We start from the raw sequence: 17929 nt of genomic DNA, 5'->3' as shown, positions 1-17929 counted from the left end.
TTTTTCATTTGACTTGAAAATTAATGAATTTTGCACACTTGTTCCTTTGGTGAATATCTGGGGGTCTACAATTGGGCCTATGAATAATTTGAAGCCACTGAAGTTGAGCCCAGTGCGTTGCGCACGTTCGACTATGATATTATACATATTTAAAGATTCATTTTTCTTTGTAGTATACTGGCCATTCTTGCTATTAGTTTCAGTTCCCTTGCTTGCTTTTTAGTTTAAGGACTTCCTGATATAGAATAAATATATGGATGTGTTTCAAAAATTCAGAACATGATTAAAAGCCGAGAATCTGAGAGATTTTTCCATGATGATTTTTGATCTTATCTAACCCCTTTGAAGTGCCTGAAAGAGCTTTTGTTTTTAAGATTACATAATGCTTTACAACACCCGAACATTTCTTTCAGGAAAATATGCCTTAATGAGGCATATTTTCCTGTAAAATACAAATTTAGTTTTTATCTGTGTGATGTGGGTGCGGGTCATAGAAAACGAAAAATTGATCACATTTTCATTTTGAAACGAAATCTTTCTTACATAAAGGACCTGGATGACCCAAGCACACACAATTTCTGTACATTGCTCGTATCTCAATTGCTGGAAAATATTGAAGACCTGCATTTTGATAAACAAATCAGCTCATCACTCCTTGACCAGGTTGTCCAGTTGCTGTGTAACATGAATGAAATGGTATGTCTTTTTTATTTACGTTTATTAATATTCATGAGGTCCACTTCGTTTTTTTAAGAATGTTATAATTTCTTGGAAAATTAGAGAGGAAAGTTTCCGAGAAAGAAATCCCCGAAAATATTCGGACCATTTCTAACATGTATTCCTAATTTCGATTTTTCTAATTTGGAAAAATCGGATTCTCAAAAAAAACTTTCCCATAATGAGCTCTCCCTCATATTCGTGAGTTTGATTGCTAGAAAATTACTACAATGTATTCTAGGGGATACTTTACCCACGTTTTCTAGATAACTGGTTTCTGTAGACTGGGGATGAGTTTTTCACTATTGCTCTAAGTGGGCCCTCGGAAAAAGCTGATTTTTACGCGATTAATGTTAAACTCACCTTGATTCTAATTCAAGCCACACCCGCCACACTTGTCTAAATGCGTAGATCTCTGAATCTTCAATATTCTGTTTTCAAGAAACTTTTATCAATTTTAAGGGTTCTATTGATGACATGTTGGATCAACTGATGGTTCATGAAGCTCTATACAAAGATTTCTTCGACAAGCTCATTCAAAGGTATTATACGTGCGTTACATTACTGTACAATGAAATAAAATCTCTCGGATGACACAGACTTTTTAGAGGTCTTTATTGTCGAGCTTTTTATCCTGAGCTAAATATACATACTAGCGAGTACCTCACTAAAAACCGGGATTTTTCACCTCGTTTCTCAGTGAGTTCCACTTTGACGATTTTTGAAAAATAGAAGCCTTTCAAGTGTTTTGACGCAAATTCGCTACTGCAGGAGCTTTGGAAGTTAAAAGTGACGTCAAAAAGTCGAATGTTTAGAGCCCGAAAACCCGGTCTCAAAACATTCGAAAAAGTCGCAAAGTGAAATAGACATTAATTGCGTAGAAAAAACGCGGGTGACGTCTAGTATAGGTTATATACAGACAGGGTTCACAAGCTTTAAGAATGACAGATTTCTGGTTATTTCTTAGCTTAAAGATTTGTTTTAATTTTCAGAAGCATCGAAACAGATTACCACGACCAATTATCATACGTATTGACCAAATTTCAAGATAATGCTAAACTCACTGAAGACATCTTGGATCAGACCATGCAACTAGCCTCCGAAGACACATCTTCGACTAGCCTGCGATCACGCAAAGTGTTAGCCTTGATAGTTTCATTCAATTATGATGTGTCGAGCGTTCGGGCGATGGTGGAAATGTATACGGATAGCTTTTACGCCACTGTCGAAAAGAAAGATATTTCTGGTATGACGCTTACTGGGGGGTTTCTTTCTTGATATGTCAATATACAATTAGTCACTGAAACACAAAGAGCGTTGTGGTCTGATTAAAAAACTACATTTACTTTTTATTTTATTTTCTTCCCCGACGATGATGTTGGAGAAAGTGACTACTTCACAACATTTAAAAATAACGACAAATTTCACCATACACAACCCCGACCGAAAGTGACTGTACCACCCCTACGTCATCCCTTTTAGTGTTTTGCGTATAATAATGACTAACAGTAAAATATACGCATGCGTTTTAACTTTGTTTTGAAAATGAAACAAGTGCGATTACTTAATAATTATTTGGGAAAAGTTTCAAATCTGAAGTATCTTTTTTTAAACAAACTTGTCAATTCCAGGTGTGACTGGTGACCTGATAGTCCTGACAAGCGCTCTGAAAAGATGGTATCATTTCATTTCCCAACAACAAGTGGACAACGAAGACGAAACCTCTTCTGATCATCACATCAAAGTGTTGGAGATTCTAACCTTGTTAAGATCAGCTAGTGGAGGACTAAATCTCTCCTCTTTGGAACTGAACGAATTGACGGACCATACGGAAGCATTACGGGTTGCTGTGGTCGATTTGTTTATCGTTTCCATGACAATGAGTTCAGTACAATTCAGCCAAGACCATTGGGATTTCATTCTATGCACACTTGTCTCATGGTTGAAGGTATCCTTTTGAATCCACTTTCCATTTGGTTAATTTTGCGTTCTCTGTAATTTCGGTTTAATTTTTTTCATGGTCTCTTTCCGCAAAAAGAAAAAGAAAGAAATTTCAGCGGAAAGAAAATTTCACGGATTTGGCAGATTTGGCAAAAATCCGCCAAATTAAGTTCCCGCCAAATTTGAATTATTGTATTCTTTCCCCAAATGTGTGCTGTTTCAGGCCTTAAAACAGGTTTTTTCTTATTTAATAGTGTTTTTGGCCAAAAATATACTTAATCCGCCAAATTTCCCACTAAAATTTCTTTCCTTTAGGTACGGTGTGGATATAATTGATTGGTTTTCCTATCAGAAAATATAAATGAATTTTGATGTACGAACTTTAGCAAAAATAAATTATTGCCAAATAATTTTGACCCTAGAGACGTTTTAAATTCAAAGTTTCATTTATCTTTTTCCCACTATAGAATTGTGAAGATGAAGAGGACTTTACATTGGTGAAAAAACGTTCGTTATTCGCTACAAAATCTCTTGAACTCTTTTATATGGTGGCTTCTCTTTTCTCACCCATATCAGATGGTAAGTGCAATCATGCTATATGAAAAATATATTTCATTGCTTCTAAATTCAAGTACTCTTAGGTTCCAAATAAACGCCCCTCCCCCCGCTAAAATTTTCCAACCCCCCCCCCCCGGACCTTATTATAGGACCTCCCCGTTTATTAATTTTTAAGAATATTTTCAGCCTGATTTTAGCCTATATTTACCTTATTTTTGGGTTTTCAGAAGTACCAACCCTCCCCCCGGCAATTAGCCCCCCCCCCCCCCCCCGTTTATTAAAATTTCGAACATTTTCGAACCCCCCCTTTTATTTGGAACCTAAGAGTATGTGTATTATAATACCCATCGTTAAAAAATTATATGTGCTTTGAAAAAAATTTCATACTAGATTGTAAGTGGCATCATTGCTACAGCCTTGCTACTCATTAAGTGTGCACATTGGACCATTAAAACAATATTTTCTGGGCTCCTTTTGGGGAAGGAGTATTTTGCTACCCTACCCATAGCAAAAGGATGTAAAACCAATACCTGAATTTTATATGCACTTAACTCTCGCTAATTCGACGTTGAACGGGGAATCTTATTTGTTAGAATTATAGAAAGATTCGAATTAGAGAAAGTATTTTCATTGAATCTCTTCTTCACGGGGACTGGAAATGAGTTCGGATTATAGAAGATTCGAATAATAGAAGTTCGAGTAAGTGAGAGTTTATTGGACGTCATCTCTGCATCTTTCTCTTAGATACCATCGATTCCTCACCGTCAGTCGGTCTTTGTGACGTCACTTTTTCATCTCTTGGCGACAACAACCAATTGAAAACGGAATGGGATGAGTTCTTCGGACCTACTGTCAATGCTTCAGTATTGGTCATCTTTAAGAAGAGCTTGGAGTCAGGTAAGCGGGGCACTATTCGTTCTCCCTTGCTTATCAGATCCCAAATTCAGGTTATTTTCAGTTTGTAAAAGTAACGTAAATTTCGCCAATAAGTTAAGAAGAAAGAATTCGTATTGCGTAAGCAATCAATAACCTTTTCGATTCGATAATAAATGGTGGTGACGGGTCATATGCCAGACATCGTGGTATGTGGCGGCATTCATCCCGTTATACTTTCGCTACAAGCTATATGCTCTCTCTTGCGTAGTTCAAGTGTTATATAATCATAATGGCGGATCTTCGCTAAGTTACATAACTTATAACTTAAAACATAACTACCAAAATATGAAAGACCTCTATTGTCACCCTTTATTTTCTTTACTAGGTGGCCTTCAGCATGAAGACGAACTAACGAAAGCTATTTGCGCTTGTTGTAAATTCTTACAAGAGGTGAACAATGAATCTACTGAAGAATTGACGAGTATGATCCAAAATGGTAGCTGGTGTTACAAATTGGCTGGATTTCAACTTCTATCAAAGTAAGACTTGCTGTTGTCTGAGTTCTCAACTGAGTTTGTCTGTTTGTCTGTTTGTCATGTAATAGCTGGAAAGTTGGAAATGAAATAGATTCGGACTCAGTAACGACTCCGTTCAACTTCATCAGACTCTATGTATAATCTATATTAAACGAAAATTTCAAAATGCGTTTCTTCAGTAAACAAAAACGATAAATGAGGATAAAATCGCGTTAAAAGTTGGTATTTATTTTAACCAATTCGAGTAATCTTAGCTTATTTAAGAAATCCTTTTTTCTCGTCGTAGGAACATAACAAAATTAGAGGAGATGTGTTTTGACCTTGAACAAGACGAAAATCATGAAGAACAAAGGTAAAGAAATTTTCTAATGGAATCATGAGACTGCATCCTCCATGAAATTAGCGAGTTTTGAGGACGGAGGATTGGCATTAGCTATTCCGAAGAAAGGTACAAGTTACTCTCGGGTACCTAATGTTCAAAATTTTTTCCACCTTGGACATTTTTATTCCAATCCAATCAAATATTTTTTTTGAAAGTTCCCTCTTTTGCCCTAATTCTGCTGTATTAACCTCCCTTTCAAAAATCCCCCAACCCGCTCCCTCCCACCGCTTATTAAGTTTTGAGAATTCTTACACACACCTGCTTATTCCAACCCCCCCCCCCCCCGTGTATTAGGTACCCGAGAGTAATCGTCTGACACGGAGCCTGCAACGAGGACTTTGTGAGCGAAGAATGACGGGGTTGTGGGACAAATGAACCCAAGTTGTGAAAGCATTTTCTTTTCTTCTCTAGATCATTCCCCAAAAATCTATTGGCCATAATGGAAGTTAACCGAGACACAACTGTCAATTCTTTAACCAATCAATGCGCTTCAATCATCGAACCAGCCAATGAAATTGAAGATACGGAGTCACGTGGTGGCAAAACTTCTTTGCTCGCTTACCTTTTATCATGGCAACTTATCTTGCAGATCTTCCAGACGTCGAGTTTGGATCAACGAGCAAAACTGGCGAATTTCTTGCATCGTGGTCGACACGTGACGGACCTGGCAACATGTTTGTTTTGTATCATGCCCAAACAAACTGAGAATAAAGCTATCGATACACGAGGTTAGTTTTTTTTCATAGTTAACACCAAATGCTTTAAATGCGATAACTTATGCAGGGTCATCGACGACACAAGGTCATAGGTAATAAAGGATGAACAGATTATCGTCGTTGTCAACAATTGTCGGCCCTTAAAATGGCTTAATTGTTACATAACTCTTTCGTTGAGAATTTCGTCCGCGAGGAGATCGATTTTTCATCTGATTGTCTCGACTTCTGTAGTGCTTAAGGCTATACACAATAAACAGTTCTAGGCTTTCAGATTATAAGTGGTTTTACGATCGTAGTGAAGGAAGACACGACTTAGCCTTATGGTGCGTTTGTTATCGGTTCAATTATTCGCTTGAAATTTCCACCTTGACTGTATTTCGGAAATGTAATCGATCGTCACAAATAAAACAGAGAAGGTTTAACTAATAAACAAATGTTGCTATGAGTCGCCTTGCCTGCAGTCCACGTGGAGCGTTTTTGATAGACTGGATGATGCGATCACTTAAGTGACTTCAGCTCCATCAAAAATAATCAAAAAACAAAGAAGACTCAAGAAAACTCTCGTCTACTTCAGGTCACCTAAATTAAATTGAACATGGCTCGATATTTATCTCAATGTCAAGTTTTGTGATTAATCATATAGACATATAGACATGTATGTTGGGCGCCACCAAGAAGAAAGTCTCCTTCGTCTCGTTTGTGGTTTTCCCATGGGATCAATATATAGAAAGATGTGGCCAGCCAGTCGCCATTATGTATGGAAAAAAAAGTAATTAGGTACAGTTATGATAAGGATATGTGAAATCTAATGAAGCTTTAATGAATTTTGGCTTCTCCTATAAATAATAATAATACGGCGATCTTAGCATCTAGTTAGAACATCCGGCTACAGTGTACGTAAAGTACTCTGTACCAGAATGTATCTCACGTTTATCGCTTCGTAGTACAGTACGGCAATGAGTTTTGAAATTAGCTGTAGATACTGTGTACAGACCAGGGGGGGGGGTCTTGCAGTTACTCCTTGACACTATGTGGAGTAACTGCAATTTTGGACATTTTCTACAGACACCACCACCCTTGCAGTTATTCCATAGTGTACTAACTGATTTTACCCTCAAAATTGGTATATACCACCCCCAAAAATGCCAAATTTGGCAATTTTTTCACTGAATTCCTCATTTTTGATACCATTTTACTGGGTACGTCTTATTAACGACCGTTCAAGAGTTAAATATCTCAATCATTTTCCAAGTTTGTTAAAATATCTTTCATGCCTTGATTGAAGAAAAAATTTTGTGATTTTTTTTTGACTTTTGAAAAAAATGTTTTGAATTTTTTTGGTTCCGGAATTTTTAAAAACCTAAAATTTAAAGTGAAAAATTGAAAAATGTGCTCAATTAGTACTCCATATCCTACCAAAATCGACAATTTTGGGCTTAGGCACCACCTATGTTGCAGTTAGTCCACTGGTGGAGTAACTGTTTTCCCAAATTTTGGTTTATATACCACCACGGTAGTAATTGTCATAGTGTTTATATAATAACTGCATGACCCCCCCTGTACAGACAATACGTAAGGTTGTAGGTTCAACCCCAAGTCGGGCCACACCAAAGATTCCCAAAATGGTGCTTGATGCCTCTCTGCTTGTGTTAAGCAAATATTAAGACGGATCGAGGTGGAGAAATCCAGCAAGAGACGTTACAACCTCCTTTACCCTCGAGAACACAGCAAGGGAAAGGATCGCTCTCAACTTCGATCGCTTACTTACTTGCGGTAGTATACATTTGAATGTTTTCCTTGGACGCAGACTCATCTACAAACCCTAATTCAAAAATTTAGAACTTTGCTAGCTAAGCAAAAAAAATAATGAGTAATGAAAGGTCTTTGTTTTGAAACCATAACTGGCAAATCAAAAGACCACACCCATTAAATAGATGGACATTTAATGTTTCGTTTATGCGAGTCATAAACTCAGACCTCAAGAATGGCATTAAGCGAATCATTGAATTTTTGATGTATCAGTTTTAGCTACGTCTAACCACTAACTTTATTGCTTTAACGATAACATTTCAGTTATAGTTTCAAAGGTGGCCTTTATTTCCTGGACTAATTGTATCCGCATAATGCCATGACTCAGCTTGAAATGTAGGTTATTTTTTCTCGAGTATTTTATCCTTTGGCAATATTTACATTTAGCTTAACTGACTGATAAGGTTATTTCTAAACTTAGTCTATCCAGCAATCTATCGTATAATTGATGATCAAAGTTGCGTTGGGAAATATTAATAGATAATATTCAAATTGTGTAACCTGGTTGCTTAATTAATAATTGCGCGATTCAGCTATGTCTGCTATGTACTCCGACTAAAGGTTCAGTCATGATAACTGGGGATGAGCTGGAGTTTTTACAAGATGCTTAACTGATTGGTTATTTTTAAACAATAGGGATGATGCGTTCTTTAGAAAAAGTAATAAAATTGTTTGTGTCAACATTTAACGACCAACAGAGTCATCAAAGAACTTGTAAAAATTCCAGCTGGTCCCGATAACTGAAGTAGTTTTAGTTCTCAAGCTTCTGATTATTTGGAAATATTTTCAAAAAACTTTGGAAAATTTGTCAACGGCCTTGTCTGATAGAGTTACGAGTCAAGGTTACTTTCAATACAAAGGGCTTATCATAGCCAGTTGGCAAACAAGTTGTTCCAACACTAACCCTCCTGTGCTGTTATGGATGTTAGATCAATGTTATTTGGACGTTTTTTATCTCGATCCTTTGTACTTTGGCAACCTTCACAGTAATTATTTGTCTGATTGATTGAAAACAAAGCCCAATTGAACTCTCCATCATTTATTTCACAAAGTTCTATGATGATGTCATCAACAATCTTATTGATTTGATTTTAAGCTGATCCTATTTTGATGTGCAACACACTAATTAAACTGAAAGATAAAGACCTATTTAAAGGCTTTAAAGATTACCTCCTAAAGCGCTTCATGAAAACATTCATTTATCAACCCAGATTAGATAGGCACTGCCTCGTTGTATTGTAAATTGGTTTCCAGGGCAACAAAAAAATGCGATAAATTTACTTCGATAATTTACTGACCGTGACGTACATTTCTAATTTTTGACGTCTGAGGAATAATTCAAGCTTTTCATGAGACGAATTTATTGTTCTGTGGAGTACAGGCGAAGTGTTGAAAATATCCTGCTTTTGAAAGCGTATCGCTCAGAATTCGCCTTTTGCGAGATAAGAGCCTGACTAAACTCCTACCAACTTGTTCCTTTATGAGAGAAACATATTTTAGACGAAAAGGTCTTTAGTCTTAGCTTCCGGTGTCTCCGCCTAGGGACTACCTTTTTCGTTGGTATTAAATGAAATCTCCTGTCCTTGGGGAAATTTCAAAAACTTTTATTCGCGAAAGGCTATTAGATTTTTGTCTGGGAATTTTCCTGTCGGGACCTTCAGTTTCTTTCTTTCTTCACTGCATCTCCTTGTATGGTATGAACTGTATAAAATTCGAAATCAAATGCGTCACTTATTAAGCCTATTAGCTGTATAATAATAAGATTTGAAAGATGACGTCATATTCATTTTATCAAATCAATAATGGCGCAGCAGCTATGTAGCTTGATTCTGGATTCGAAAACCAAGTGATTAGCATTAGTTTGTACGTGATTCTATTCTATTTTCTGCTGTTTGAATGTCTCCACATGAGGATGTCCCTCTCCCCTGTTACTTTTTTATAAGAACTCAAGTTTAAAAAGATGAGGTCTCATTTGGTCTGTCGAGAAAATCGAATCCTAAATTTTTCGTTCATAATACAATCAACGCCATCCAATCAAATCTATTCTTGATTAAAATTAGGAGAAACTTTTCATTGTGTTATAACCAGGTTGACTTTCGGTACAGCTCACAAAAAGGACTAGGCTGTGTTGAAACTGTTTTGTTCTTAAGAAAAAAACAAAGCTAACAAAAAAGAAACAGTGGTTGATTTTCAATGCAATGTGCCTGTGGTCAGTCATAACTTGATACATTTTACAACAAAGTTTTGTTGCGAACGATACTTTAGCGAAAGAAATCTATTTGAACAACGTCATTCTTTCATTAAAATTGTTTCGTCTACTATTTTTAAGCGAACATAAGAATTTCACTAACTCTTCTTAATAGCAGGAAAAACAAAGGCTTGAGTCATACTTTAAGCATTAATGTACTAATGCACTAATGTGGGGCATCTCTGTAGGAAAATCTGACTCAGTTCACATGAAAAAACTATCGAATTCCAGGATTGGAAATTGACCACTTTCGCACCTGCAAAATTGCGTGACGCCTCTTCCAGCCTTGGAAAAATGACTTTTTCCAGGGTAGGAAAAGTGCTTAATTCACACCAGAGAAAACAATTTTCCAGCCTCGATATAATTCCTGGGAAATGCCCATTTTCGGGGTGGGTGTTCAAACCTCTGATTTTTTGAAAAATAAATCCCACCCCGAAAATGACCATTTTACAAAGATTTATAAGCCCGAAGGGCTAGATGTCGGGCTTTAAGCCATCGCAGGCAAAAAAAATTGAATATGGGAAAAAATCTTGTTGCTATTGTTTTCAAAAACCCACGAAGCTTCGATTAGTCAAGTGCTGAAATTCTATTGTAATGTCACGTGACTTGTCATGTCACCTCGACATACTTTTCAGCAAAAGCACTCTATCTAGCCCTTCGGGCTTTTATAGATCTATGCATTTTACACCCCAAGAAAGCTCGGGTCTAGATAGTGGCCATTTTCGGGGTGGGAAAGTTTGCATAAAAATTTTCCCAGGGTTGTAAAACGGCCAAAATCATCCCCGAAGTATAATCGAAATATGTAATCGTTAAAAAATCTCAGGGCTAAAAGAAATCCCAACCCGAAAATGGCCATTTCAAGACATGGGATTTTTTCCTGTGTAATCTTTTTGAAGATTAATGGCAAGAAAAATCAGACCTGAATTTGGCTGTTTTCCAACCCGGAAAATTACCACCCTTTAAAGTAATCAAATTAGGGGTGGATTTTTCAAATCACTAATTTTTTTGAAAATAATTGGCAACACCTGAATTTAGCTGTTTTCCAGCCTGGAAAATTATGAAATTCCAGACAAGAGTTTTTGTGTTGAAAGGCTGGAAAAGAACAATTTTCACACCCGTTTTATAATTCCAGTCTTTATAGAAAATCAAGCTAAAAAAATTCCAGGGTAGAAATAAATTCCCACCTGAAAATAGTATTTTTCCAGCCATGGAATTCGAACATTTTTACCTGAAACGTTTCAGGTGGCTTCAGCAAAATTAAATATGAAATCGAACTACACTGTAAGGGTCAGAAACGTTCGGTAAAATGCACTGTAAGGGTACCTTTTCACTGCTCAAGGGCTGTAGCGGTTTGAAAACCTTTTTTTTTGGCGGCACATGCCGTCGCTTAGAAATTGAATGTCCCCACTCCTCGGGTTAGATGCCTGAAAACCATACTTGTCTCTATTTTCAGTATATGACTCCAGTTTCAAAGAAATCCAGAAGATTGGGATCAAGCTGTTGATCAATGCAATGCAATGTATTCCAGCGTTATTACGTCATTGGTTCAAAAATAACATAAACAGGAATGAAACTATCCATATCGATAAGTAAGTAAGTTTTTGAGTCTCATTTCCATGTCTTGTAAACATAATTTTAAACCTCTTGAACTTGCCAAAAAAACAACTCTTTTTAGGTGATAAGTTTTTGATTTGATTGATTGATTGATTGATTGGAATGTTTTCACAGGACAGATTGTCAAAATATTCTCATCTTATTTTTCTCCATAAAAAAAACGCTAAAAAAGCCTAGGAGTGCAACAAAATGAAGCGTCTCCGGAACTGAATTGACGTCAAACTCTCACGGGTAAATCAAAACTATGTCAAGAATGTTTGTGAAAGAAAAGAGTGTTTGAACCACAATTTTGTCGTACGTTCTGTGGCCTGTGACTTTCATATTTATCTCGAACATTTGAGTAAAATTTAGTAAATTTTGCTCAAGCCGCATTTTGAATTTCAACTTTTTCACATTTTCTAACAAGAGTCATAAGTCCGGTTTTAAACCTTTCTATTATTATATTGCAGAATTCAGGGTTGTAGCAGTCATGCAATACTCTTTACAAATCGATTCTGCTGTTTTCTCACAAGCAGCTCTGTAAATAAAACTATAGTATTTAATGACTTTTAAACTCTTTCGATTGAGTGAAAAAAAAAACAACGAATCAAGTCTCACCGTTGTGTCTGTTCAAGAATTTGAATGAAAAAACTTTTGTGATTAAATGTTTAAGAAATAGAGTGTGGTCAAGAATTTCAATTTGTCGTAAAATTATTTAAATCAGCTTGTAATTTATTACAATGACGTACTCAACTGATTTCCGATGTCTTGAATTGAATTGATGTATAACGATCTGAATTTTGTCAAAATTTTGAATTTGTTCTCGAAGTTTTGAAGATTCTTTTATTTGTCAAAGATTTGATTCAGGCTTTTTATTAAAGCCTTTCTTGTATAAGATTTACATTTGGGTTGTATTGATTCCCACAATTATGTAATTCGTTTTAAAATAGTACGCTTTGTCAGTTCAAAAAATTGTTGTCTTTGGTACTGCAAGCTTAATAAATAAATTTTTTCAAAGACATGCTTTGTACTCGTTTTTGTTGGTATTGAATTGGTAGACCTTATGTAAAAGATTGTTGATTTTAACGTTGTGTAATTTCTGGTGAAATTTTTGCTCGTGTTTAAGTGTTTTGGGCTGTCGAGGCTTCCCCTAATTTATATTCAGATTATTTATTTATCATCTTGTTTATACAAGGCGCGTCATTCGGTTTTATTTGTTTTCCCGACACCGCCGTTTGATTGATTGATTGAATTGATTGGATGCTTGGGGGGATCGATTGATCGATTGAACCCCAACTTTTCAAAACGTTTTTCGGCTGTCAAAAAATGTTTCTTCTCGTTTTATTTTGTTGTCACGTAACAATATTCACGTTAAGGTCCCACTAGTTTTCTTTTTTCTACGTTTTTTCGTATCCTCGTCGTATCGCCGCACTTTACGTTAACGAATTCGACGCTGGATAATCAAAACGTTTGATAACATGGTGGTCAAAACACGCCCTGGGGCGCGTGAAATAGTGGCGGTGTACAGCATCGAAGAGATTTCAATGGAGTTGGTAGTCAAGCTATCTTTGAATCATCCGTTGACGCCCGTTGTCGTTGACTGTGGAAAGAGAATCGGAGTATCGAATGCGTTGTGGAGACAATGGATGTTGCAATTGACCACTTTCCTCTCGTTCCAAGTAAGTTTTCAGTTGCATAGTGCGGAAAGAGGTCTGATCTCCTCCTTCTTGGCATCTCCCAACCTTTAAAAATGCCTATTGCGCAAGGATTTTTTGGACAAAAATAGCTAATAAATATATGTGAAATATCTTTAGAGAGAGAAAGCGAAATAATCTTCTTTTTGACTCAGACTACTATAACAGAAAACTTCCTTTCATGAAGACCACATTTCGTAACATATATGTAAGCCCTCTTCTTAAACTATCCCCCTGCTTTGCTATCCCCCCCCCATTTTTTCATGAAAATTTCTGATGCCCCTTCTTCATTTTTTTGGAAGGTGTTATCCCAGAGGGGGTCCGAACTATGAGTTGGCTCTCGCTAATTCGATTTTTAAGAGACCAAGACCTTCGGATTAGAGGAAGATTCAAATTACAGAGAGTATGTTTTATTACTTTGTAGCTGAATGGATCAATATTCAAGTTCAATTTATAGAAAGATTTGAATACATGTTTTTTTTATAAGCATACAAAAATCCAAAAGCTGGCTCGGAAATGCTTGGATCGAGAGATTTACAAAGCTGAAAAATGCTTTGAGGGATGCTAAGCTAAATTTTAGAGAAATTTTGAGAATCTGTAAAATTCCAGTCAAAAAGAAACAAATTCTGAGTATGAAGGCTCAAGGTAATGTTTAGCATATGCTTAAATTTTTGCCATGTATGAGCCTACTTATGCTTATAAGCGCAATGCTTATAAAGAAAAAAACATGTAGTATAGGCTCGAATTAGACCGGAAAAACTGGCTTTTTGGCATTTTCTCGACATTTTCTCGACATTTTATCATTAGTTTTTTCTGATTTTTTGCTCAAAGATGCGTATTAACAATGCCCAAAACATGGCCGAGTCCGATTTTTGAGAACAATTTTTTTCCGGCCTAAAATACCCAAAATATGCCGGAAATCGCCGTTTTTCTGGATTTTCATTGGACTCTTTCCTTATAATTGGTTGTTTTTTCATTCAAGAACATTATTAATAGCAATGCCCACCATCAAGCATGTTTCAATTTTCAATAAAATTGATTTTTGAAGCCGGAACTATTTAAAAATCGCCGGAACAGCCTATTTTCGCCGGAAAGACAGTATTTCTTGAATTTATCGAGCTGTACTTTATATTTTTTTATGAAATTTTGCACACTGATGCAAAATGACAATACCTAAAATGTGACTGAGCTCGATTTTCAAAAAACATTTTTTTCCGGCCGAAAATGCCGGAAATATGCCGGAAAAAACGGTTTTTTGGCATTTTCTTGAGATTTTATCATTAATTTTTTTTGATTTTTTGCAGAAAGATGCGTATTCGCAATGCTCAAAACATGACCGAGTTCGATTTTTGAGAAAAAAAATTTTCCGGCCAAAAATGCCGGAAATTTCCAATTTTGCAGATTTTCATTGGATTTTTTCGATTTATGTCTTTGTTTTTTTCAAACAAAAACATCTGATTTTGGTACAGGAACTTTCTAAAAATCGCCAGAACAGCCGAGAATCGCCGGATTTCTTGAATTTCTCGAGTTGTTCTTGTATTATTCTGGATTTTCATACTATTGTTGTCATTTTTAAATTGTCTTATTACATCAATCTTCAGGTAGGTCCATTCAGCATGTAGTTTGTTATCATCTTGCTTCTTGGTTTTTGCCTTTTAAAAAATTTGTTTAAATCAAACAAGACATAGTTTAGGAATTGATGGGAATGGGCCTGCAGTGCTAGGATAAGACACGAACGTTTATTAGCCACCTGTGGGTGTGTGTACAGAAAAGTAACAATTATGAATGTGTGATCTTAACTTAAAAAAAAACTTAAAATATAGTTGACTCTCTTTAATTCGATTTTCAGGTGGCCAAAAATCTTCTTCGAATAGGCTCTTCCAGAATACTTCCGTACATGGGGGATGGAGAATATATTGTCCGGGGGGGGTAGCGAAAAATCATCAAAATTTGTCTTGTCCGGGGGGTCAACTGATGTTTGTCCGGGGGGGGGCCAAAAGTCACTTTGTCCGGGGGGGTAAATCACTGAAAATTGTTATATCCTCCACACCCATATTCAATTTTTTTCTGGAAAAGCCCAATTAGGGAAAGGTTAGAATTACAGAGAGTAATTGAGACCACTTTTCAGCTGAGAGGACCAGTATCTTAGTTGTTCGAATTACAAAAAGATTCAAATGATAGAGGTTTGAATTATCGCTTTTTTTTCTTCAGAACGGTACAATATTGGACGGCTTGACATTATGGAAACGTAACGTGGACAAGAGGTTTGAGGGAGTTGAAGAATGTATGATTTGTTTCTCCATCATTCACGGAACCAATTATTCACTTCCTACCATCGGTTGTAAAACTTGCAAAAAGAAGTTCCATCCAGCTTGCTTGGTAAGTCTTACTTCCCGCGGTGTACTCAAGTTCCTTGGTGTACTTAAGTATTATCTCAATACTGCAGTGGAGACAAGATAAGTTGTAACTTTTGATAGAATTTGAATAAAAAAAGCGGTTTTTTGCTTATTGGAAAGATGATAAGGAGTGGAATGTTATAAAACAAAATATAAATAAAAATGTATGAAAAATAAAAAAAAATTGAAATAAAGAAGTAAAAAAAATTTTCAGGAGAATTTTTCAATGATTTTCATTTTCGTATTAGTTTTTCATCAAAAAATTTATATTTTGAAAATGGGGTTATTACAGATCAGTCTTTCAAAAAGTTGTCTTTTCCTTCTTCATTTTTCATCTTCTTTCTTTTTTTTTTCATCTTGATTTTTCCATTCTCATTTGGTTTTATTCCACTCTTAAATATTTTTCAACAAGCACTAAGCCGCTTTCTAATAGCGCACCGCGCTGAATCTAAAAATAGATTTTATTTTTGACACAATCATTACTCTCGATGTGTTTGTACGAGTTCCTATCCCATCAACCTTTGCTTTAATCTCTTTTACACGTTAATTGTATCATTTGACAAAAGATATATAAGAACTTGCACGTGTCTTTAATTGAGCCGCATTGAATTGTGGGATTGCAACTCGTAAAAATGTCAAAAAAGTGAAAAGTAATAATTATGACGTATGCGTTGCGGAGCGCTATTCAAATTCTCTCAGAAGTTGCAGCCGTTTTTGTCTCCGTTGCAGATTAATTTGGGAAAAATGTAGTAATACTTTTCGACTTGTAGTTGTCGAAATGGAAAATGGTGTTAAATATCATTCTTAATCAACATAATTAACCTTATTTTTATCTTTTGCGAAATTATCATCTAGTACTCAATAGATAACTCCAGGCTTTAAGGCCGTTCTCTTGAAGATATGAAAATTAGCTCAAACGAAGGAAGACAAAATGTAAACAAAGATAATATTTTTCTTTTTTAGTACAAATGGTTCAGCACGAGTGGGAAATCGACATGTCCGTTGTGTAGAAATACGTTTTAGTTCAAGATATTTTGTATTTTATAAATATAAGTGTAGGTTTGATTGTTTAGGATAAAAGTTAAATAAATATAATAGATTTATACAAAATAATTGTTCTAACGATTCTTTTTCGATATTTGGCAATTTTTGCAGAATAGAATTAGCACTATATTCGTTTTAAGTTAAAAGATTTCAAGGCAGTGATTCAAAAACTGGATTGCTTAAAATTGTAGCAAAAAAAGTTAATGACCTACCTCGAGGGTCCTATAAATTAGTCCTATTAGTCCCAGGGGTGGAGTAGTATCTACCCAACGGATTAGAATATTCTATTCTAATCCGTTGATCTACCACGCTGGTTTTCTTTTGTGTATATCTCGGAAAAATATATTTGAAATAATTTGAATCTCTCTGACTTTTAATAAAATCGTAATAAGAGTACTCTTAGGTTCCAAATAAACGGGGGGGGGGGGGGTTGGAAAATTTTCTAGATTTTAATAAACGGGGGGACCTAATTGCCGGGGGGTTTGGAAATTGTACTTCTGAAACCCCAAAATAAGGTAAAAATAGACTAAAATCAGGCTATTTAGAGCAAAAAAAGGGGCCTTCTCTCCTCTTTGACAGCTGAAAATATTTTTAGAGATTGATAAACGGGGGGTCCTAATAAGGTCCCGGGGGGGGGGGGGGTGGAAAATTTTCGAAAAATTAACAAGCGGCGGGGGGGCGTTTATTTGGAATCTAAGAGTACTTGTGCAAATTTTTAGGGTCATAAGTCGTCTAAATCAGGTTTTATGACTTTAATTGCGAAACGTGACATAAAACCCAGCTGATAACTTCTGAACTATTTATCCAATCATTTTCAATTTTTGACAATGTGGATCTAAAAAATTGAAAAGATCTTTTTGAAAATGATGGCGTCAACATTTATGACATCATAATTTTTCTTTGTTTGAGGATAATTTTGATTGTCTAGGGGGTCAACTAATGCTTGTCCAGGGCCAGGGGGTTAGACATGCTGTCCAATGTCCAAAAAATGTTAAATTCCAGGGACTATGATCGGTCAAAATAAATAATGAAAATGACCAAATGGAAAATTACATTTTTTCTCGACGTTTTTCAAATGATAATGTCTCAAAGTACAGGTGCTGAGCATTGGAAAATTTTATACAGTCTTTCTATTTTATCAAATTTATTTTTCGCACTTTTTATCAAAAAAAGTCTTCTGTCTGCGGTCTCACGTTTTCAGTTCAAAAGGTTAAAAGGTAGACCCAATCTGAAGAAAACTTTAACTCGAAGACCCATCTTTTTGCCTGTAAACTGAACCAAAAAGAACAGTTCAAAACAAAAGGAAAAGAAGATTCCCCCTTAAAAATGATACTTTAAGTTTATTATATAAATTTTCACGGGTACTAAATTTTCACGAATCGGGAGATTTTTTTTTTGAGAAACGCGTTTTTCGCGAGT

The 17929-nt window shown here is 35.7% G+C and overlaps 1 protein-coding gene across 1 annotated transcript in view; it reads left to right on the top strand.

Annotated features, from left to right (window-relative positions):
* The window catches only part of LOC136801960 (E3 ubiquitin-protein ligase listerin-like), a 31419-nt gene extending 14840 nt beyond the window's left edge, over window positions 1–16579 (top strand). The window contains exons 17-29 of the mRNA XM_067058658.1: window positions 550–696; window positions 1180–1259; window positions 1710–1963; window positions 2349–2665; window positions 3126–3237; window positions 3961–4113; window positions 4478–4631; window positions 4915–4980; window positions 5422–5738; window positions 11237–11963; window positions 12449–13055; window positions 15282–15449; window positions 16430–16579. Coding sequence (XP_066914759.1) covers window positions 550–696; window positions 1180–1259; window positions 1710–1963; window positions 2349–2665; window positions 3126–3237; window positions 3961–4113; window positions 4478–4631; window positions 4915–4980; window positions 5422–5738; window positions 11237–11376 — 1740 coding nt within the window. The 3' untranslated portion in view covers window positions 11377–11963; window positions 12449–13055; window positions 15282–15449; window positions 16430–16579. The remainder of the gene's footprint in view (window positions 1–549; window positions 697–1179; window positions 1260–1709; window positions 1964–2348; window positions 2666–3125; window positions 3238–3960; window positions 4114–4477; window positions 4632–4914; window positions 4981–5421; window positions 5739–11236; window positions 11964–12448; window positions 13056–15281; window positions 15450–16429) is intronic.
* Window positions 16580–17929: the final 1350 nt, after the last annotated feature.

This window comes from Clytia hemisphaerica, unplaced genomic scaffold (assembly GCF_902728285.1).
Source record: "Clytia hemisphaerica strain Z4C2 unplaced genomic scaffold, Clytia hemisphaerica genome assembly, whole genome shotgun sequence".
In the NCBI taxonomy this organism is placed as follows: Eukaryota; Metazoa; Cnidaria; class Hydrozoa; order Leptothecata; family Clytiidae; genus Clytia; species Clytia hemisphaerica.
This window is presented reverse-complemented; position numbering and strand designations above follow the sequence as displayed.